This window comes from Myotis lucifugus, unplaced genomic scaffold (assembly GCF_000147115.1).
Source record: "Myotis lucifugus unplaced genomic scaffold, Myoluc2.0 scaffold_26, whole genome shotgun sequence".
In the NCBI taxonomy this organism is placed as follows: Eukaryota; Metazoa; Chordata; class Mammalia; order Chiroptera; family Vespertilionidae; genus Myotis; species Myotis lucifugus.
In genome coordinates this window covers 8,280,075-8,303,697 of record NW_005871074.1, presented here as the reverse complement: position 1 = coordinate 8,303,697, position 23,623 = coordinate 8,280,075, and the positions used below count along the sequence as shown (strand labels likewise).

Here is a 23,623-nt window from a genome sequence, read left to right as displayed (position 1 = left end):
CCACCCCCTCCCTCAGGAAAGGGAAAAAATGCTCTAAATGTTTGTGGCAGCTTGGAAATTCACTTCCTCTGCCACCTGCTGGTTGTCTCTGCACTCGCCAAGTGTGTCCTGGCTCCTCAGAGCTCCCTGCTCAACCCGCTCCTGTGCAGCCTCTAGACCAGCGGTTCTCAACCTGTGGGTCGCGACCCCTTTGGCGGTCGAACGACCCTTTCACAGGGGTCGCCTAAGACCATCCTGCATATCAGATATTTACATGACGATTCATAACAGTAGCAGCATTACAGTTATGAAGTAGCAACGAAAATAACTATGGTTGGGTCACAACATGAGGAACTGTATTTAAAGGGCCAGAAGGTTGAGAACCACTGCGTCTAGACCAAAAGCTTGCTTTTTTGCCAATTACGGCTGAATACAGAAGAAAGTTCACTGTGCTTTCATTTCTGTAGGAAAAATGGGATTGCTGCCCTATGTTCCTTTCTGATCTAGCTGGGGGTTTTTTGGCAGCTGCAGTGTTGGCTACAATTGTAAATTAATTCTCTTTCCTTGTGTCTCTGTAAATATGCAACTGTCAATCTATTACAGTTTGTGTGTATGTTTAATGAAGGCATAATTTGGTGAACAGAGCCAGGAAATGAATTTTAGCTCTTAAAAACATTTGCTTTCAGACCTTATAGTGGTATCTTTCCTTGTAAAATAGGGATGATCATTTCTGCCTTGGTCCTTGAGCAATGTTGTGAGAATGGATGATCTATGAAGGGCTTTATATCCCTTCGGGAGAGGTGCTAGAGAAATATATAAGGCACTATTATAAGTGATGTCTTTGTTGTTACCACTCAAATCACCCACGGATTTCCCCAGAGACTGAGCCTGGCTGTCTAATAAAAGAGAGTGAAATTGACCTGAGAGAAAATGAAATGACCATTTTACTTAGATGACCAGATTGGGTCTCCTGAGAAAAGGAATCCAGTTTATCTAGTGAAGGCGACGTGCTGTCAAGGCACTGAACTTGTCTGGTTTCCTGAGAGTGAAAAGATTAGGGCCTGGGATTACCACAATATTAATCAATACTGCCTTTCTGCCTTTTCTAATTGCCGTAGACTGGGGATCAGTCCCTTGGTACTGCTAATGTAATGTAATGTAATTGATCTCAGGTAAGTAAGATGGAACCTCATGAAACAAATGTATCTCAATGACAATGAAGTCGCTGTGTATCAGCGGCCACTGGGAGGAGCCAGCAGGCCATTATCTCAGTCAAATTAGGTGATAGGCCAGCCTGCTTTGAAGTTCCATTAGGTGTGTATTGGTGGTGACTGGGAGGTCTTTAGCCTAGGTTTTAGCATTACTGGGCATTTATTGGATATCACCAACATGACATGTAATGATCAAAGTATAGAATTAGACACAGCACAAGTGCAGGTCCGTGGATGTCAAGTGCCACCGATACCTACCTGGAACAGAATTCTCAATGTCTAAGATACAGGCCATGTCTGATCATCACCACTCAGATTGGGTTTCAGAAAGTTCCTAAAATTATAGTCAGTGGGTTTATTAGCAGCTGATACACTGAGGTATATGCATCTGCAGGGAAGAGTAGAGAACAAGGAAGGGAGAGAGCTTTGCAGCAGCAACCAGGCACAGCCTTCCACTCCTTCGGTTGAGAGCCAGGGAAAGGGAAGGTCAGCAAGAATCCAAGTGTTCAGGAAGGCGCAGTTTTCGGCAAGTTCTCTCTAGGTTGGCAAGTAACCGAATTTAGAACCATTTATACTTCTGGTGCACAAAAGTGGTGCGTTTAGTGAGCATGACAACTTGAAGTTTGTTTCTTGTTACTCCGGTAGGCACTAAAGTCAGTATTGTGCCGGGACTGGTTCTTGAGCCAAGTGTGTACATCTTTTCCCAACTGGTGTTCAGTGACCTGTTGGTAGCTTGAAATCAACCATGTGGGAGTATTTACACCACTGGAATTGGCAAGTGCTACAAATCAGCCCCTCTCCCCCTCCAGTTTGTTAATCATTTCTCTGAACACCACTAACTCCATCTCAGCATGGGGTTAGGTCTACCAATCATGGAACCTAACAGCCACGCCCTCTAAGTGATGAGAACAAAAGGAACTATCTTGACTTCTCTGAGCTACTATCAAAAGAAGGGGAGGGGAGGTATAGCATGTGTTTTAGACGCCTGTTTATGAAGCAAAAATGGGTGAAGACCAACTGGGGCCAAAAGTAACCAGGAGCCCCTTGACATACTCATTCTCACTCTGCTAATAATCCCACTGACCAGGGGCCCCTATTCTTACTCTGCTCATAGGGAAAGCCAGAAAGATTGTAGTCCAACAGCAGATATGAATCATTCAGCCAGAACAGGATTCAACAAGTTAAGTAGCTAATCCCTTTCCCACACTCAACACTTGAAATTGGAACTCATTAAAATAAACACCCATCATTTTAAAAGTGGGGACATTTATTATGAATCACCTTGTTAGTCCAATGGGGAGATCCATGGAATGCTGCATAGTAGGGATTCATTCTTCTCAAGGAATAGGACGGAGTTCATTAGCAGGACAAGGTGGGGCTTGTCGTCTTGTGGAGAGGAGGTTTAGGAAGCTTATAAAAGCACACATCCTTGCCATGAAATGCTGATGACGGTCCTCATTTAGGTGATCCCAGACAAGGATATTTGCATTTTATTTGGTTTGACTGATTCCCATTCAACTGCTCTCAAATTCACAGCAAGTAAAGCGATCTAATTTCATCACCCACAGGCTGAAATACCTTTTCCCTCCTAAGCGCTCCCCAAGGGAAAAAGGCTGTGGGTCAGCTGCACAGCAACCTATTATGTTGGTGTTTTTTTTTCCCGTTTTGACAATACAGAAAACACCAAACAAATATCTGAACATAATATTTGTTACTGGGTAGCATAGGGATTATATCAGACTTTAACCACCCCTATGACTAATAAATAGTCTTGTCTGTGAAAGACAAACAGACCAGAAAAACACACACCCAGCACAAACAAATGGTTAAGTCTTAAACCCTTAATTATGCTTCCTAGCAAAATGGTGGCTAATGAAAGCCACATGTGCTGGAATCATGGCAGCCTCCCAGGTTCCTGCAGACCCAGAGGGGACGTCTCAGAACAGCCGAGCAGCAGCCAAACCTTTTTTGATTGCCAGTCTAATTCCCCATTTTATTCTCCAGGAAGTTTTTCCTTTATATCCAGAAAGACCTCACTGAGGAATATCCATTCCATCTCATAAGCACTTTGTTTCCAGAGCACTGTTCCTACCGGCGGATCACTCTGAACGAGTTGGTGAGGTGCTCTTACAATGGTGGTTGGAGTTTCCGAGTTCTTACTCAGATTGCCAAGTCATAGGAGGCAGAGTTATCTAAAGGACTAAGCTGATTTCATTATGCAAAAAAAAATTTCTTCCCCTAAAGGGAGGAAATGGGCACAAATACGAAGCTGTTACAAACAACATGGGGTGGGGGGTGCTTTACACAAAGTTTAGTGGGATGACATAATGACACAGAGGAAATGGGCTTTGCAATTATAGTTTTCTAAATGGTCTGAACTTGGTCTGACTGCTGACATCATCAGGAGTGTTTACAAGGTCTCAAAGGACTGCCCCTGATCCTCTACTCAAACTAGACACAGTCTTAGCTGGGAGGTCCTTTACAGATGCCACTGCTGAGGGCAGGAAGCTGAGAGCATGAGCTTCATCCTCCAGGGCTCCTTTGGAACTAGTGGTGCTGCTCTGAGTTGTCTTGTGATTTGGCCTGGAGTGTCTAGGTACAAAACATAAGGATGTTAGCCCCTGGTCACAATTAGATGTGTAAGTTCTTCAGGAGTTACTTTTTTTGTTTTCTTAAATCAAAATGACAGACCACAAGGTCAAATCTGAGTTTGTAATTTACCTTGGTAATAAAAATAAAGACTTGCAAACCAGGCCTCGATGCAATTTGCCCCGTCTACCTGTTCCCTGGTGCTCTGGTCCTCAGGAGCCAGGAGAGCTGCTCACTGCACAGTTCAACTCCCCCCTGACCCCTCTACTGTTTACTTGTATTATGCTTTTTTCTCTTGCCCCAAATTCCTTTATCCAAATGGAAAAATAGATAAGTAATTTGCTATTTACAAGCATTTCTCCTAAGATTTAAATTGCTCTCCTGCTAGTATTTCCTGACATGAATCCTGTGTGAAATATACAACATATGGGAACTATTTCCATCTGGCACAAAGGAAAATAAGAATCTGCCTATATTGTAATTAGCTTCTAGACTTAACATGTTTAGGTCTGATCCACGGTTGCATTGGTTGATTTTTTTTTTCACTTTTGGATAATTGAGTTTAAAAAATGTAGTGGTTATAAGATGACTAAAATTCAGCCTACAGCTTCCTGTTTGAATGACAGGAAGAGCTGTGCGGTGTTTTACAATAGTTAAGATTCTAGATTTTCACTGCCCTTAAAAAGAACTAGAGGGAAAGGGGTTTTCTTTTTTTAGGTCATACTTACAGCTTCTTTAGCAGAAGTCACGGATCCTTTAGGTAATGAAATAGGTGGTGATGGTGTTATGGGTGATGATGTCATTGGTGGCAGTTTCATAAATTTTTCATCCTTAAACATCAGAATTGAGAGGTGGGTTACTAGTTTTAAAATAATGTGCATGAGATCGATAGTCCTACTGCCATAACTACCAGGAACCTGCAACAACTACTTCAGATTCTGGCACAGGACTCAAGAGGCAAAATCTGGAACCTAATTACATATAACCAAATGTTGAACTTTCTTAGAAACAGTGAATAATACAACAAATATTACTTATTAAAGAACACCATTGAAGTTCAGTTTCATTAAGGGGTTACGAATAGAGAAATGAACTTATTTTCGTGTTTAACCTAATTAATCATATGAAAAGTAATGGTGTAACCTTAGTTCCCTTCAGTTGAGGTGCTAAGTCCACCAAGTTCTCTTTAGACTCAGGTGAAGTAGGTGATTCAACAGGACTATGTGTCTTCGGAGCCTAGGGAGAGAGATGTTATGTAAGCATGAAGTTTCTGGTCTTCCTGAAACTCAGAAGCACTTCCACAGTAAGTAGTCAATGCTTTCTAGAACAATTCACTTTCCACTAAATCCCTAACTTGCTCCAACTATATACCCTTTATGAGTAACATATGAAGTATGTCCCTGAAATAACAACTTAGTATTATTTATCTTGCAATTTTGAACACAAGTTGCACTCTAATTAGATTCCATTATTTAAAATCTTCAATCATTAACAAGCTACTGGCTTGCCAATTCTGGTGGTATTCTAGTCTCAAAAAAGGTGCCATTTCTCAATTACCATCTATTTCTAATGGCATGGATATAACTTGGTCAAGATTGACATTTATCATTGCTGGCTCCTAATGATAAAAGTTATTTAAATGGTAGGTGCTGCTTAATAGAAGCTCCTATAAAACGAGGGAAAGGGTGGCATTTTAGAATAGATAGTTAACCTGTCTTTAAGAATTAATTAGATTTAAAAATATATCACTGCTCTTTGGAAATAAGTAATTTCTTTGTGTACTTTGGAGGGAAAAGGGCTACGTATATCCAAAATTATAAAATATTCTATTTGATGTCTCTAAATTTTTATAGAGCCTAGCATACTACTTGTTTTCATTTTGTACATATGGAGAATAGAAGTTTTAAAATTGGATTTTTTTTTTAAAGCAAAGCAATAAAATGGCTAGGAGCTTGTCATTTTGTCCTTAATTCCTAGGTCTTTCTCAACCATTCCAGAAAACAACATCTGGATAAAGAGTTTCTTCCCATCTACAATAAGTCTGAGAACCCAAATTTAGCTCTGAGACATTGTGCTATTCCAAGATTTCCTTGCTCCTGACAGCAGTCAATGAATGACAGATAACTTTGATCTGTCTTGAAGACCAAAGATAGAGTAAGAAGAAGAACCCAATAGCCTGCCTTTTTGAAACATGGTCTGTGCTCCAAAATTGCTCCTCCCTAGTCTCCCTAGAATCCTTCCTGGACAAAGCCCAAATCCAGATTAGTCTCTGGAACTCTGCAAAGGGAAAGCAAGATGGAGTCTCCTGAAGTGTATTTTTCATGCTGAATTCATACCATTTTCCTTGGCTTGTCCAAGGAGTCAACAGCATAACTAAGATTTAAAATGGTCCTCACTCCAGAATATTTCATCTAATCTACTAAAACACATGTGCAGCATGCTCAATAGGTCTTTTCCTTGCTCACCCATGCAGATTCTGATTAGATAAGAAGCCACAAAGTAGAACAGTAAGAGGCCCTTTCTGGTGGGCCCAGAGCAAGATGCTAGTGATTGGGCCAGTCCTGGGTTCTTCAGTAAAATACCAGGAGAAAAAAGGCTACTGAGTTAAAGGCAACAACAACAAAGATTAAGACAATAAGTTGTAGAAAGACCAAAAGTTTAGATTCTAAATTGGCCATTCACTGCTTAAAAATTAATAGGAATCTGGACAAATGAAACAGATGTAATAGAACAAGAACCATTCAGTCTCAAAGAAGAAAGTAGTGAAAACAGTCTGAAGACTAGATTGTTAATAAGAAGGAATGATCTGGACACCTATTAGTAAAACCAAATCAAGCTGGGATCAAAGGCAGTAACATCCCTAGAGCTAGAGATAGTTTTTTGTGATTTTAATATTTTTAGTAATTTAAAAAGGATTTTAAGGCCAGTTGGCCAAAATTCCAAAAGATATATGCACAAAAGAAATGCCTACTCTGACTGCAGTAGGAAATAAGAGATTTGGGGAGGGGCGCCTGAGCCCAGTTACTCACCTCTCCACTTAGTGGGATCTCAATTGGCTTTGGCTTCACATCTATCAGATAGAAGGTTCGTGACAGGAGCAAAAGAGAAGGAGGGACGTTCTCCTTCAGGTGGAGGTCCAGCCACTGGGGAATAAAACATGACAGAGTCACAGAATGGGAGGCCTGGATGTGAGCCAGGATCGTCTACTGCTTTCCCCCTTAAGATGGGAAGATTATCCGGGAGGCCTCACCTAATCACATGAGACCTTTAAATCTGGAACTAGAGATCAAAACCAAAGGAACTCCGAGATTTAAAGCATGTGGGAGGTTGGCATAGGAGAAGTTCTTTGCAGATGGAGGCGACCTAGAGGTAAGGAATGCTGGTGGCCTCCAGGAGTGAGTAGCCCAGGGCTGGCAGCCCGTGAGGAAACAAGCACCTCAGTCCCGCAGCTAAATTCAGAACTAAATTCAGCCAACAAGTGGAATGAGCTTGGAAGTGGGGTCTCCCCCACAGCCTCCAGAAAGGAATGCAGCCTGCACCTCTGACCTACAGGACTGGGAGCAAATAAATGGGCGTTGTTTTAAGCCAGTAATTGTGGTCATTGGTTATGCAGCCATAGAAAACTAATACAGTACTTTGTCTCCGTCCAAAAAATCAAAAAATCTAGCTGCTTTGGTATCCCACCGCTCAATTAAATGAAGCAAATTAGGTAAGATGGCTCACTTGCAAAATAGAAATCACAAAATAAGTCTGCGATGTGTAGGGAAGAGAGCCAGTGCAAAGGCCCCGGAAAGCTGCTACTTGCCTCTGTGAGCTGTTGTACCAGTTGCTCCTCAGTGAGACCCAGTGATCTCATCCCTCGGGCCCTACATGCAGATTGTAGTTCTGGCACACTCAAAGCACTCACCCCTTCTTGGGCAATTACCTGAAAGAAATGTAAGGAATGGTGTTGGATCTTTGGTTCCAATTTCACCTAACTCCACCTAGTCAGGGGAAACACAGGATCTGATGCTTCCAATACTTAGTGCCCATACTGACTGCTGCAAAGGTCAGCCACCTATAAAAACAAGGTGACTTAGGAAGGTGTGGCAGTTGAGATGAAGGGCATCCTGCCAAAAGGTATCTTATATAATAAAAGCCTAATATGCAAATTGTCCCCTCGACCAGGAGTTTGACCAGGGGGCGGGGCTGGTCGGCCAACTCCTGCAGCCCCTCCCCCCAGCCGGTCCCACCCCCGGGTTGCCCACCCCCCACCCTGATCAGGGGCAGGGCCGGCCAGACCCCACCTGTGCAGGAATTCATGCCTCTAATTAATAACATCAGAGATATTTACATAACTTCTCCTCAACACTCTGTCACCAAAGTATTTATTTTCCCTCTTGATTTGCATTTACCTACTTGTGACGTCTCTACTCCTTCCTGTCATGGCAGCTTTCGGTTTCATTTAGAAAATATTTCACTTGAAAAGCTTTGTACCATCTGTTGTCTGTTCCGGTGGTATTCTTTCCCCCATTGCCCCCACCAACCCCCCAGGAATGGCTTTAACTCTCTGGTCCACAAAACTCCCTCCGTAAATAACACAGTTTCTGCTTGGTGTGACACAAAACCATGATACTCCTGGGACCGGTATTGTTTATTCCAAAGTTCTGAAAACAACAACTGAAATCTAAATGGGGCCGGTGGGATCGTGAGTCTCAGTTCTGAGAATCCTGATACCGTAGGCAGAATGCTTTTTTTTTTTTAATATTTTTTTTACTGATTTCAGAGAGGAAGGGAGAGAGAGAGGGAGATAGAAACATCAATTATGAGAATCACTGATTGGCTGCCTCCTGCACACTCCCTACTGAGGATCAAGTCGTAACCCAGGCATGTGCTCTTGACCGGAATCGAACCCAAACCCTATGCTCTATCCACTGAGCCAAACCAGACAGAATGCTTTAAAGCAGCTGATACAGATTCAAGGAAGATTCTTTCCGTTTTTTAAAGGAGTCTAATTAGTAGTTACAGTCCAAATTGTGCCTTTCTTTCGCAGATGTCTAGGCGCTGCTTTCCCTCCCTGTCTTGCCACCCCTTCTTACCAAGCCAGCTCAGCCAGCAGAACATTTACTTTGGCACCAGCTCTGCGGGAAGGGAGCAGAGGTGTGGGGGTGGAGTCCTGTCCTTGGCGGAAGAGTCAGGAATCTACGGGGCTGCCGTTCCTTCCCAGTGGGTCCTAACTTCCTTCAGATTAGTCCCAGCTAAGACTTCCAAATTACTAATTGCTTATAATGGCCTTCTCAAGAAAATGGGTCAGCGTACAATAACTCCTAAAATGAGTACTCAAGGTTCAGGTTGTCATGGTAATAGTGGTTAAAACCACTCCTTTTCCTAGAACCAGTCCATGAGCAGACCTAACAGAAGATACTGCACTTTATCACAAAGCCATCCTAAGATATCTCCCGAAGCCTTGCTAATTCCCTAGAGATAGAGTTAAGCTCTTACTTCATCATCTGCTTTTATAGACTTCAGTGTCATCCGAAGCTGAAAGCGGAGCAAATTGTTGGTTCCAAAATATGGCAGTTCTAGCAGTTTGCAAAGGGCAACCAGCTGTGCTCGATCTAAGTGATTCAGGGTGAGCTCATCTTCAAACAGTTTGGAAAAGCGAACTATCTCCTTTGTGCTGGGCTTGTGGCCTATTTGGACCTAGGCAGTGAGACAAACGGGCTCAATTAAACAATTAAAATGTGCTTCCTACTTAATTTAACGTTCCCAATAGACTATTTGAAAGACAGATCAAAGCATTTATGGATTCTATCTTAGGTCTAGAAGTGGGTACAAAGAGGAGTAAAGAAATCTGAAGTCGGCCTAAATCAACTGAAAAATCAGGAATAGTTCAAACATCTGCCTAATTCTGTTCTTTCCAAGAAGTTATCATTGTCTTCAGCACATTGGCTGCTTTAAGATAAGCATTTCTGCAAAAAAAAAAAAATAACAACAAAAAACCCCCCCACAAAACTATAAACATTTGGAATATCATATCTATATAACTTAGATTTGCAAATTCAAAGATTGTAAACAATTTGGAAGATCCATGATAACATGCATATTTCATAAGATTCCCAGCCCAGAAGCTGTTTGGTATTATATCAAAGACTGACACCTGTTCGACATAGGATGAGAACTCTCCCAGCCTGGTCCTGTTCCTCTTTGCCATTTCTGTCATTGTTTCTTGAAGAAATCTTGCTATTTTCAACTTTGCAGCCATTTTCTTTTTCTGTTTTTCTTCCTTAATAATAGAAGAGGAAAAGTTCATCAGTCCTTCATGATTACAACTTGGTAGATAAAGATGCAAGAGAAAGAACTGTTACCTTGTTCTTGTTCATCCCTAGTTCATGTATCAATATTATTCTCAAACCTAATTGAATGGTTTCTGTGAGAACCAGAGCAAATAAAAAGTAGTCTCTGTTTGCAACTTATCTCCTTAATCTTATCACAAAGCCATCCTCTTTATTTATTGCTAATACAATGGTCATAAATATTTGATAGATCCAAAATATCCCCTCAATGATAGGCTTTGTCATTATTTAGAATGAGATACTATTTCCTTTTTTACATTTTATTTTTCAACTACAGTTTATAGTCAACACTATTTTGTTTTAATTTCAGGTGTACAGTATAGTGGTTAGACAATCATATACTTTACACCAGCGGTTCTCAACCTGTGGGTCGCGACCCTTTGGGGGTTGAACGACCCTTTCACAGGGGTCGCCTAAGACCATCGGAAAACACATATATAATTACCTATTGGTTTTGTGATTACTCACTATGCTTTAATTATGTTCAATTTGTAACAATGAAATTGGGGGTCACCACAACATGAGGAACTGTATTAAAGGGTCGCGGCATTAGGAAGGTTGAGAACCACTGCTTTACACATCTTCCTGATATTTCAAACACTCACCTGACACCAAAATAGTTATTACAATATTATTGATTATATTTCCTATGCTATACTTTACATCCCATGATTATTTTGTAACCACCAATTAGTAATATTTACTCCTTTCACCTTTTTCACCCAACCCCCAACCCCTCTCCCCTCTGGCAACCAGCAATCTGTTCTCCACATCTATGGGTCTGTTTCTGTTTTGTTTAATCATTTATTTTGCTCTTTAGATTTTACATGTAAGTGAAATCATATGGTATTTGTCATTCTCTGACTGACTTATTTCACTTAGCTTAATACCCTCAAAGTCCACCCATGCTGTCACAAATAGTAACGCTGCATTCTTTTTTACAGCCGAGTAATATTCCATTGTATATATGTACCAGTACTACAGGTTTTTAATCCATTTGTCTACTGACAGACACTTGCATTGTCTGAGTTATTTATAAATGAGATACTATTTCTTGCCCTCGCTGGTTTGGCTCAGTAGATAGAGCCTTGGCCTGAAGAGTCCCGGGTTCGATTCCGGTCAAGGACACTTGCCCGGGTTGTGGGCCGATCCCCAGGAGGGGCATTCCTGAGGCATCCAACCAATATTTCTCTCTCATCATTGATGTTTATATCTCTCTCTCCCTTCATCTCTGAAATTAATAAAAATATATTTTAAAATAATAATAAAACACATACATAAATAAATGAGATACTATTTCTAAATCTGGTATAAACAATCTAGACTTCTAGTTGAACAAACCCCTAGTCTGAGTGGCCCTGGATTTTGCTTGAGCCATAAACAAAGAAAACTACGTAATTAACTCTACCCTAAAGTAGCTTATAGTTTAAGTAATGTAAAACAAACACAATTTATTACAATATAATGAGTTAAGTGCTATAACAGATATGAACAAAGCACTACACAGAAGAGAATTGAGTGTACACTCTTAAGACACTATGTTGACCGTTATTTCTCAATCCTTGTTCATCATCAGAAATGCAGTGTGGCCCAGCCAGCATGACTCAGTGATTGAGCATTGACCTATGAACCAGGAGGCTACGATTTGTTCCCAGTCAGGGCACGTGCCTGGGTTGCAGGCTCGGTCCCCAGTGTGGAACATGCAGAAGGCAGCCAATTAATGATTCTCTCTCACCATTGATGTTTCTATTTCTCTCTCCCTCTACCTTCCTCTCTGAAATCAATAAAAATATATTTTAAAAGAAATGCAATGCAGTGGCATTTTCAAAATAACCACGGTCAAGATTCAGGGCAATACCGAGAAGCAGGAATATATATCTTATATATACATATTTTTAAGTTGCCCAAGAGATTCTAATGATCACCCAATTATGGCAATCTTTGGTTTTTAGAAAGATCTTAAAAGACTCAGCCAAAAACTCACACAATGGCAATACCATGATTAGTCATTACCATTAGTCAATACCATTTTTAGTCATCCATTACACTCAACTATATCCACATCCATATACACATCCACATAGAGTGTCAATCTATGAACCAGGAGGTCATGGTTCAATTCCTGGTCAGGGCACATGCCCAGGTTGTGAGCTCATTCCCCAGTGTGGGGTGTGCAGGAGGTAGCCAATCAATGATTCTCTCTCATCATTGATGTTTCTATCTTTCTCTCTCTCTCTTCCTTCCTCTCTGAAATCAATAAAAATATGTTTTAAATACATATCCATATCCATCCATCTGTCCACTTATTGAGCATCTATCATGTGCTAGAGAAAAAATGAGCAAAAACAGTTATGGAACTTCTAGTCTAATGGGAGAGACAAACATTAGTGCCTAAAGATAAACTAGTAACTCCACAAATGGATGCGAAAGTGTAACTGAGAAGTACTATGAAAGAGAAATGCATGGTACTGTGCTCCGATGTAAACAGAAAGCTAGCACTCTTGTTTGCTTGCTGTCTCTCTTTTCATGCAACAAAGAAAACAAGAAAGTATTTTCTAGGACTGTGTCCATGATGTATATACACTGAGTGGCCAGATTATTATGACCACCTGACATTTGTAGGCAAATTAGCTATAATTTCGAGCTGAAGTTGCTAGAGGGCCAGACCATTATAAATAGGGAAGCAGGTTGTTTACCATGACAGTAGAAGTGATTTTTTTCTGAAGATATGGGTAAACAACGCCATTTAATAGCCTTTGAACATGGGATATATTTGAACATGAGTGGCCAGATTATTAATACCACCCCATCAGTACTTCGTGGGGCCACCTTTTGCCTTCAATACTGCGGTGATTCTTCTTGGCATTGACTCCACGAGATGTTGAAAGGTGATGCGAGGAATCTGACACCATGCCTGATGAATAGCACTGTCCAGTTCTGTGAGATTTGATGGTTGTGGAACCAGCTGCCTGATGGCTCTTTTAACTTCGTCCCACAAATGCTCAATTGGATTGAGACATGGTGATTGTGGGGGCCACCTAAGCAAGGTAAAGTCTCCCTCATGTTCTTGAAACCACTCCTGCACAATATGAGCACCGTGGCATGGCCCATTGTCTTATTGGAAGAAGCCATCTCCATTGGGATACGCCATCAACATGATAGGATGAACTTGATCAGCAACGATACTTAGGTATGTTGTGCTATTCAGACCTTGTTCCACACGAATTAAAGGGCCCAAATCATGCCAGGAAAACATGCCCCCAAACCATAACACTGCCCCCACCAGCTTGAAGGGTTGTACTCATGCATGTGGGGTGCATGCTTTCATGGTTTTTCCACCAAATTCTCACTCTGCCATCTGGATGATGCAACTGGAAACGTGATTCATCGGACCACATGACTTTTTTCCAATGCTCGACTGTCCAATCCTTGTGTTCCTGAGAGACTTGAAGACGTTTTATCTTGGTAACTGCAGACAGCAAAGGTGTTCGAACGGCTTCCATATCCCATACGATGCAGTGTACGGCTAATTTGCCTACAAACGTCAGGTGGTACATGATGCAAAAACATGTACTGCCCAGATCTGCGGATCTGGCAAGACGGCCACCCGCCGGGCAGCACCATCCTGCACAACCAGAAACCTGTGATGGTGAAGAGGAAGCGGCTGCTCCACCCCAAAGCAGTAAAGGTGTTATACAACTTTCCTCAGGAAAAAAATTAAGTAAATTAACTCAACATGGATCATAGACTCAAAACTATAAAACACCTAGGAGAAAATCTTAGATGATCTTGGATATGGCAAGAGTTTTTAGATACAACACCAAAAGCACGATCCAAGAAAAAAAAAATCAAGTTGTGTGTTATTAAAATTTAAAACATTTGTTCTGCAAAAGACACAGTTAAGGGAATGAAAAGACAAGCCACAGTCTGGAAGAAAATATTTGCAAAACAGATATCTGATAAAGAACCTGAATACAAAAATATACAAAGAACTCTTAAATCCCAACAATAAGAAAATGAACAACCCCATTAATAAGTGGGAAAAAGATTTGAATAGACACCTTTCCAAAGAAGATATATAGGCCTGGCCAGCACGGCTCAGTGGTTGAGTGTCAACCTAAAAACCAGGAGGTCACAGTTCGATTCCCAGTTAGGGTACATGCCAGGATTGCAGGCTCGATCCCCGTGCTGAACCTGTAGGAGGCGGCCAACCAATGATTCTCTCTCATCATTGATGTTTCTCTCTCTCTCTCCCCTTCCCTTCCTTTCTGAAATCAAAAGAAATATATTTTTCAAAAGATATATAGAGATGGCAAAGAAGCATATGAAAAGATGCTCCATATCAGATGTCATTAAAGAATTACAAATTAAAATAACAATGAGATTCCACTGCACACCTATTAGAATGGCTAATACTCAAAGCACTACAACACAAATGCTGATAAAGATATAGAGCAAAAGAAACTCTCATTCATTGCTAGTGGGAATACAAAATGATACAGCTATTTTGGAAGATAGTTTATTGATTTTTTCAAAACTAAACAGTTTTACTATACAATCCAGCAACTGTTCTCTTAGGTATTTACCCAAATGAGTTGAAAGCATATGTCCACACAAAAACCTACACATGGTATTTTTAGCAGTTTTATTCATAATTGCCAAAAATTGGAAGCTACCAAGATGTCCTTCAATAGGTAAATGAATAAACTGTGGCATATCCATACAGTGAAATAGTATGCAGTGATAGAAAGAAATGAGGCATGAAAAGACATGGAGGAAACATATTGCTAAGGCAAAGGAGCCAGTCTGAAAAAAACTACACACTATATGATTCCAACTATATGACATTCTAGAAAAGGCAAAACTAGAGAGACAGTAAAAAGATCAGTGGTTGCCACAGGTTGAAGGATAGAGGGAAGAGGGACAAACATGTGAACCACAGGGGATTTTTAGGGCAGTAGGACACTGTGAGGGTGGATACATGACATTATGCATTTGTCAAAACCAATAAAACTATACAACATAAAGAGTGAACCCTAATGTAGAGTATAAGCTTTAATTCATCATCATGTATAGATATTGGTTCTTCCAGTTGTAACAAATGTACCACATTAATGTAAGATGTTAATAATAGTGGAAATGGAGGAAGAGGTACCTGGGGATTCTCTGTACTTTCTGTTCAATTTTTCTGTAAACCTAAAAACTTCTCTAAGCTGAAACCGGTTTGGCTCAGTGGATAGAGCATCGGCCTGCAGACTGAAAGGTCCCGGGTTTGATTCCGGTCAAGGGCATGTACCTTGGTTGCGGGCACATCCACAGTAGGAGATGTGCAGGAGGCAGCTGATTGATGTTTCTCTCTCATCGATGTTTCTAACTCTCTATCTCTCTCCCTTCCTCTCTGTAAAAAGTCAATAAAATGTATTTTAAAAAAAACAACCTAAAAACTTCTCTAAACACTGAAGCGAGCCTACTGATTTTTTAAAAGTTAAAAATTCCTACATACCTTTTTGGATTCACTTTCAAAAGTTGATGGCAACATCTCTGGGAAGAACTTCAGAAACACTGGTAATAAGAATTCCATGAAGGGTACAATTATGAACACCATAAATGGAACCAAGCGGAAGAAATCAACACAAGTCCTCAATAGCTAAAGAATTAAATGCATATGCAATATTCATTATTTTAGAATGTGCCCAAAACAAAACAAAACAGAAACCCCTAAAACTAAAAAGGCTGCTTTGGCTCTGAAAGTCTGCAGCTGTTTAGAAAATGGAAAGGTGGGATTTTCGTCTTTATCATAGCTCTGAAGTAACATTTATGGGATATCCTCAAGGAAATCTGTAACAATCAAAATATATTATTGGTATCTTGTAGCTTTCATCTAACTTAGGGGTCTGGACTTTAATAACACAGTATCTGTTAAAATTGTTTTTTAATGCATATTCTTAATATATTAACAACAGTTTGTATTTCAGATGCACAGATCAAACCTGCAGCCTCTCAACTCCTTGAAGAGATTAGAAACATAATTATAACCATTCTATAGGCAAATATATACAAATTTTAAAATTTTGCCTAAAGTTGTACAATAAGTCAGTAGCAGACAAGAAACTCAGAAAGAAATTCCCAATCTTAGCATGTTACTATTCCTACTTTGCGATTTTTTAAATGAATTCTAAGTTGAGTTTAAAACTTGGTTCCTAAATAGTTCATTTTAACTTTACACTTTCTTTTTTTAAAATACGATTCTTGCCTACCCTTCGTCTATCTCGTCTGGTCAGCACCTGTCCATGCAATAGCCTCCAAATCATTTTGACAGCAACTTTGGTGTCAATCCAAAGAAAATAGAATCCATTGTAATAATATTTAAGTTCATCCATAATTCTTTGTCTATAAGATCGCTTTTCTTCCTTAGTCTCCATACCAGTTTCTTCTGTGGGCTGAGAGCTTGTCACCTGTGGTTCTGGGGTGGGTTGCTCCAGCTGAGGTTCACCAGGGACCTTTTGTAGCCAGCAAGTTGATGTGTGTAGCTTTTGTATTATCCTAGTTCGTAAGTGATGTCCTTTATTCCCTGACTGACTAGGATAGGAGTACTTCCTGCTTCCATAGTTCTTCGTATATGTTTTATTTAAATGGGAATCTGGCAAGTGAAGAAATGCAAGTGATGGGAAACAAGAAGAGCAGGTAGGATGTACAAAATGGCTAGGGAATCTGGAATAAAGAGCAACATCCTCTGAGTTGAGCACAAACGATTACAAACTTAAAAGTTAAAGAAATAGATACTGTATCAGGTTAAAATAAATAGTTTTAAAGCCTGTATTTTAAAGCAGATGATGTTCGGTAGTGAATGAAATATAACTTTTTATCCCAGTTGAAGAACAGTAACCTTTATGGTTGAATAATATACTCTATGAGAAATATTAGTAAGTTCATTCCAAGAATAATTGCTATATTAGAAGTTAGAAACTCTACAACCATTCATTTAAAAATCTAATAGCAAATATTTTCCCACTAGGGGTTATATTTGAAAGTTCTTTCTCTATCTACTACCAGAAAGCAAGCTGGAAGACTTGTGCCGTCACCTACTCTACTGACAATAGGAATGTTATTTGAACAAAGCAGTTCAAGGTCCTTTTGGGGGTTAACCAATCACATAAGATTGCCTTGTCTGCGTACTGCCTTCCCATAGATTCCCTCAAGTGAGAGGCACTGACAACCAAAACAGCCTTCACCTAAGATTCCTGAAGAACCTTAGGAATAAGAATTTGAATTGGGCACCCCAGCCAGGGATCTCTACAGTCTACTTTGGCAATAGCTCACAGTCTTCAGTTAGACTAGCACATCAGGTTGTTTGAAAATTAAAATAAGATTATCTAGGCAAAGAAAGTTCCTGGCAAAGAGACTTCTTTTGGCAAAGAGATGGCTTTTTCCATTCTTTGTTTTTGAAGCATGCCAAGATTTAACACTTTTTGAATAGCTAAAAGGGAATATGTCCAATGTATCCAGCACATAGTACGTTCTTGGTGAATATTCTTTGTAATAAATAAGTGATAACAGATCTTGCTGGGGCAGGTATAGGCCCTAGGACTGGCTTGTTTGCCAGCCACTTGACTCCTTTTTATATGTAAGGGCCTCATGTAATATTCATCCATGACATTCTAAAACCATTACATCTTCTATCCTACCTGTACTACACATCCACAAAATGATTCAGCTGAGTTCTAAAGCATATTGAAAATTTGGGATAAGTTTAAATACATTAAAATGTCAGCTTCCTAAACACCAACACAGTTAAAAACAACAAAGCTTTATCTGTGTACTAAGCCTATCTTTTTGCATATACTTTTCCATCTAGAAGAATAAAGTTCACATTAATATTGGGGGCAGGAGGGAAATTCCAAGGCTTACCTTGTTCGGGCAATAACTAAGGCTGTATTATAACAGTAGACAGCCATATTTATATTTGTCTCAACTAGTCAACATAGGGACCTAGGCAGAAGGAGTAAGTAAACAATTCAGTATTTGAAAAAAACACATCAATTATAAAGAAATCAGGATTTAAGTGTTTTTAACTACTGCGAGGGTAAAATATTTACATATTCTATTCAAGGTGTAACATCTCTTTCAAATTCCCTTCCAACAATCATGAATAATGTTTTCTTAGTCCTGGTTTTGAGAATGGTACTTTGAGATCCCAACAAACAGAAATGACTTTTAATATGATGATGCACAGGACAGTGATAGTTTTCCAAGACATTTTGATTTTTGGTCAATAGTACCCAGTAATCTACTTATATGGTAGACAAGTATTTAGGAAGCTGAGGAAGGTACACTTATTTGTAGCCTAAAAATACAGGTAGAAAATAAATATCCTGGATTTGTTTTCAATTAGCTTTTTTCCATACGTGGCCAAGCTGCCCCAAACTTTAAAAGATGGAAAGTACTGCCCTGGCCAGTGTGGGTCAGCTGGTTGGGCCGTCCTCCCATGCACGGAAAGGTCACCGGTGGATTCCCGGTCAGGGGCCTGGTCCCGGTTGGCATGGGGGAGGCAACTTCACATCAATGTTTCTCTTTCTCTCTCTCCTCTCTCTCTCTCTCTCTCTCTCTCTCTCTCTCTCTCTCTCTCTCTCTCTCAGTAAAAACATATTTTTAAATATTATAAAACAAATTATTGCCCGGAGGGCATGGCTCAGTGGTTGAGCAGACCTATGAACCAGGAGATTCCTGGTCAGAGCATCTGCCCGGGTGCAGGCTCAATCCCCAGTTGGGGGGTGAAAAATCAGACGCAGGCCTAAAACCAGGACTACAGGCTTTATTAGAGGAGAAGCACCTGCCCGGCTGTCTCGCAAGGGGAGAACAGCAGCAGTGCAGGGGTGGGCACGCCTTTTGAGGGGCGGAATGGGAAGGGGTGGGGGGCTTAGTGTATTCGGCGCACACTGATTGGTGGCTTACTGCATTGTCCATATAGGACAAGGGCTTAGGGCATTTGGCAGTTGTGGATTGGTGGTCCAATGTATAGTCCACATAAGGTACCTGATTAGTCACTCAGGTATTTCTGGGCTGCAGGTTACGTCATACCCCGCCCACCAGTTGGGGGAAAGGAGGATCTATCAGGGGGCGTGCAGGAGGCAGCCAATCAATGATGCTTTCTCTCTCTCTCTCTCTCTCTCTCTCTCTCTCCCTTCCTTTCTGAAAGCAATAAAAAAATATATTAAAAAATAAATAAAACGAATTCTTTTTTTAAAAAAAGATTTAAAGTATTCATTTAAGTAGCAGTGCAGATGTACACGGTACCCGCTAACAGTTCAAGTGGAGGGAAACCGGTTTCCTGCGCTAGTGATTCTCCGCAGAGCTTTCTGCCTTGACAGGCGCTTTACAGAAACCTTCCTCCTTCCTGTGGCGCTGCTCAGCCCAGGGCAGCAGGAGCCTCGGTACCTCTCTTAGCGTCACCTCCGCTTCCCTGCAGCTGGGGGGAAAGTACCAGGGTCTTTCGCAGACGGAAACCTCAACCACAGAACAGACATTTTGATCAAGGGCTCAAATAATACTTGGGAACATCCGAACCCAGACTAAGGACGGGCGTCCTCCTGCTGGAGGGAGACCAGACCCCATCCGGCGGCCAACCCGCTCTCCGGCCCCGGGCGCTCGGGCTCAGGGCTGCGGGCAACCACTTCCCCGGCGGGCTGCGAGCCCCGCCCGCGCCCACGCCCCGCCCACGCCCGCACGCCGAGACCAGCGCCGGATCGTCGGCTTTCCGACGCTGGAGGACCTGGGCCCAGGCGCCCTCGCCTCCCTCGGCCGGCGGCTCTCGCGCGCGCGGGGTGGACGGCGGCGTGTACTGCGGCGGCGTCTGGATGCGGTGTTTCTCTGTATTTTGGTGCGGGAGTGGTGCAGGCACCAACCTTGCGGGCGATCCGGGTTTATGGGAGGCAGACGAGAAAGCAGGACGCGGGGTACAGAAGAGAAAGGAGGAAGCGAAGCACGAAAGAGGGGGGACGGAGGCTGAGCCCCAAGGCTGTTGGGCGGGCAGGGGGACGAGGTCTAGTGCCGAGGAGAGCGCGCCGGGCCACTGGCAGCGGTCGGGGAAACTGGGCGCCGAGGGGGGAAGCCAGATGCCGAGGGAGCGGACTCTGCCGGACACAGGCGGGCGCGGTCCCCCGAGTCACCGCCCGAGGACTGGGCCGGCCCACCCCTACCTCCTCGGCCGGCTCCCGCGAACGGCCGCCTCAGTCCTCCAGTGCCTTCCCGAGGCCCCCCGCCCCCGCTCCCCAAGCTAGACGGGCCCGCGGCCGTCTCTATGGCTCCTCCTCGTTCCTCGAGGTGACGTCACTCTGAGTGACGACATCGCTCACCAATGGGCTCTCAGAGTCCGCGGAGCGAGGGTGTCCTTCGCCGCGGCATCCCTGGAGGCTGCGAAGCCTAGTTCCCACCGGCAACATGACTTACTTCCCTGCTGGGTTTAGTTTAAGGAGACTCCGTGTCCAGGGGTGCGAGGAAGGCAAGACCGACGTTTTCCTACCTGTCCACAGTCTCTAGGCCGTGGACCAGCCCTCCCCGAAACCCTTCGCTGAAAGCTGGGTGAAAGGAGCGCTTGCTCTCCGGAGAGCGCAATATGCCTGATAGTCGCCCGGAGAGCGCAATATGCCTGATAGTCGCCATGGTAACCATCTTGGAATCATGAATTACATCACTTTCATGTTTTTCCTTCCTTTCCCCCACCCCCTCCAACTGCGCAATTGCGGGGGAGGAAGCAGTGGAAAGAGGGAGTGGCAGAAAGGGCGGGAATGGTAAAGAAAACATCCCTCTGGACCAAGACTGGAATGCTGTGTACTCTCAATATGCAGTATAAATGTTCTCTTAGCCGGCATTGCTTCTGATCAGTATTTTCTGTAAAAATTCTCATAATATTTAAAATATATATTATAGTAGCTGTGAAGGTTTGGAGGGGGGAGGACTTCAGTTTCTAGGATGAGCAACTGAGCCATCTTGGGAAAGTGAAAGATCTAGAAGTGTTCTCGCTCCCTGGTTATCTCTACCCACCCATTTTACCTGGCTCTCCTTTGACTAACACCAGACAGCAAGGAATACCTTTCTCACGGAGAACACTTCTCTTAACATGTTGGCGGACATGTGCCATCTGGGCTGCACATTTGAAAGAATGAAAGATGACGTATATTACATTTCAGGGTTTTTTTTTTGTCTGTTTTGTTTTTAAATGCAGACTGCTTTTAATTCACAAAGCATTTTTCAGCTAGTAACTAAATGAATTAACTGTTAACTAGGCAAAACTTTTCAGTTTGGCCACTAGAGGGCACTTAGTGCATGTCTGATGCCCAACTTTCCACATAATGGTTTCACTTCATGTTCTATGTTTACTAGAATTAACAGATTCTACAAAGCTTTGGTCTTTTTTACCTTTGCTTTCTTTGCCTGAAAATTTCCGATAGTAAATTATGAGCTCTAAAAGGCTAGGGTGCAATTGTCACATTAATTTTATAAATTAATCACTGCACAACCATGTACCCATACTTTTCTGGAAAAGATCATAAAGGATACAAAAATATTCCTCTTAGTGGTTCCCGGGAGACATTTTATATCGGGAAATATTCTTATTCATGCATTGTATTCACTTATAACCAGGCACAGTGAAAATCATTAAGTATTCATAAACCAGATGCACGAATCACTATTTGAAAGATGAGCTAGATTTTCTCCCATGGCCATATGTTGGCAATCCTATTCTGCAAAGGGAAGGGGTAAGAATCTTTCTTATTGAAATTCATTTGTTCAAAGCAATGTCTGCCTTCTCCTGTTATTAGGACTGGTGACTTTTTTACTTTCAGGGTAAGTGATTTATAACATAAGGAGTTTTTAGTTATAATCTTCAAACAGGAAACAAAATGTTTTTCTCCCTAACTCTGGCCCTGATTGTTGGATTGCTGTCTTCATGAACTGTTTGCTCATTTTCTTTGGAGAAGAGAAAGCATGTTCTGGCCTTCAGATGTTAGATGTTAAAAATATAATTTTTAATGGGCATGTCCCTAAATGTGGCTTCAGATAAAATATTATTAGAAATAGAATGTATTTTCTAGTGTTTTGCAGAAACAGACTATGCATCTACCTCACATAACTTTAATTTTAAACTTTTGTCAGCAAAGTTTTAGAAGAAAATAAAAATAAAATCCCTAGGGACAACCAAATTCTTCTCAAGGGGAAAATCCAGGTGTCCGGTCAAGGCAACAGTTTATCAACAAAACAGGTTGGAAAAGAAGGGTGGAGGTGGAAAGGATCATAGGAATAAAAAACCAATTTAACCTTTCTTCCCAGGAGATATAGAATCAACTAAAATAAGCTCAGGTGGCCCCCTTCGGAGGTCTGAGCTCCAAAAAGACATCTAGGCATTTAAAACAAACAAAAATGTGATTTTATTGATTCCCTTAGTTTTTGTTGCTACACTAAGCATAGATACTACACAAGCATAGTTTTAGAAATAGTGATTAATAGCAATGGGAATGCTTAATTTGAATATCACCCTTAGTATTATTAACAGGGTTATGTTTTTAAAAACTAATACATAATTAGTAGTCATTAAAATAGTTGATCTGTGGGAATGTCTTAATTCCTTATGTAAGTGTTAAAGATATCAGGAATTTCTTGTAAGTGTATCAAATAGATCCAGCACTGTAACGGCTATAGAGAGGATAGCATCTGGTAGCGATACGGCTTTATTAATCTCAGAACAGAGTTTTGGTTTCCTCATCTGATTGCTGCCTGTGGTTCATTCTCCGTGCTGCAATGTTCTAGTCATTATCACACAGTCCCAGGAAACATCACCAACTCTGCACACTCCAGCAAGAACAGTTTACTGCGGCACACCTCCCAGGACCCTCCATTGTTTAGAAGAAATTTCCTAGGATGGGGGGCGGTGGTGTTGGGGTTGCAGAGGATTTTGACTCTCTTCTTCCTCTCCTTCTTGCGTGCACTCTGTCTAGTGCACAGGCCCTCCCATCCCTGAAAAGAAAGACCTGGCAGCAAGCAGAAGGCCCGGGCACGCGACGGGCACAGAGCCCCCCCGGGCCCCTCGGGGTCTGGGGTCCCCCTCGTTACCCACAAGCCTCCGGGCCCGCCGTGCCAGCAGGAAGCAGGCGCGCGGGGCTCGGCGCCCGCGAGGGAGGTGGGCGCCCCCGCACAGAGGCCGAGGGGCCCCAGGGCCTCCCGACGGCTCGCCGTGGGGGAGCCTCCGGCTGAAACGCGCGCGGCTGACAGAGGCTTGCCCCCACGAGGACCCAGGAGGAAGTCGCTGCCATGGTGCCCACACGCCGCCCCAGGTGGCACGGGCAGCTCCTCTCTGACAGCTGTCGGACCGCAGGCGGCCGAGGAGCCACACACGTCGCTGTCCCCTTTCTCGGGCCGTCGGGACGGGGCACCCGCCAGTAGGGTTCCTCGCAGGTTTGGGGGAGCTGCGGCAGAGCCCCGTCGCGGGTCTCTCCCCCGGTGTCTCCAGTGCGC

At 42.3% G+C, this 23,623-nt stretch overlaps 1 protein-coding gene across 1 annotated transcript; it reads right to left on the bottom strand.

The window, feature by feature from the left end:
- Positions 1-2,436: 2,436 nt before the first annotated feature.
- LETM2 (leucine zipper and EF-hand containing transmembrane protein 2) lies at positions 2,437-19,667 on the bottom strand. The gene is given in 12 exon segments (XM_006086244.3): positions 2,437-3,761; positions 3,763-3,782; positions 4,508-4,609; positions 4,923-5,015; positions 6,809-6,922; positions 7,585-7,704; positions 9,261-9,461; positions 9,919-10,044; positions 15,618-15,761; positions 16,372-16,825; positions 18,023-18,103; positions 19,409-19,667. Coding segments are annotated over 11 exon segments (1,572 nt in total). The 5' UTR covers positions 18,070-18,103; positions 19,409-19,667; the 3' UTR covers positions 2,437-3,610.
- Between the last annotated feature and the right edge of the window lie 3,956 nt (positions 19,668-23,623).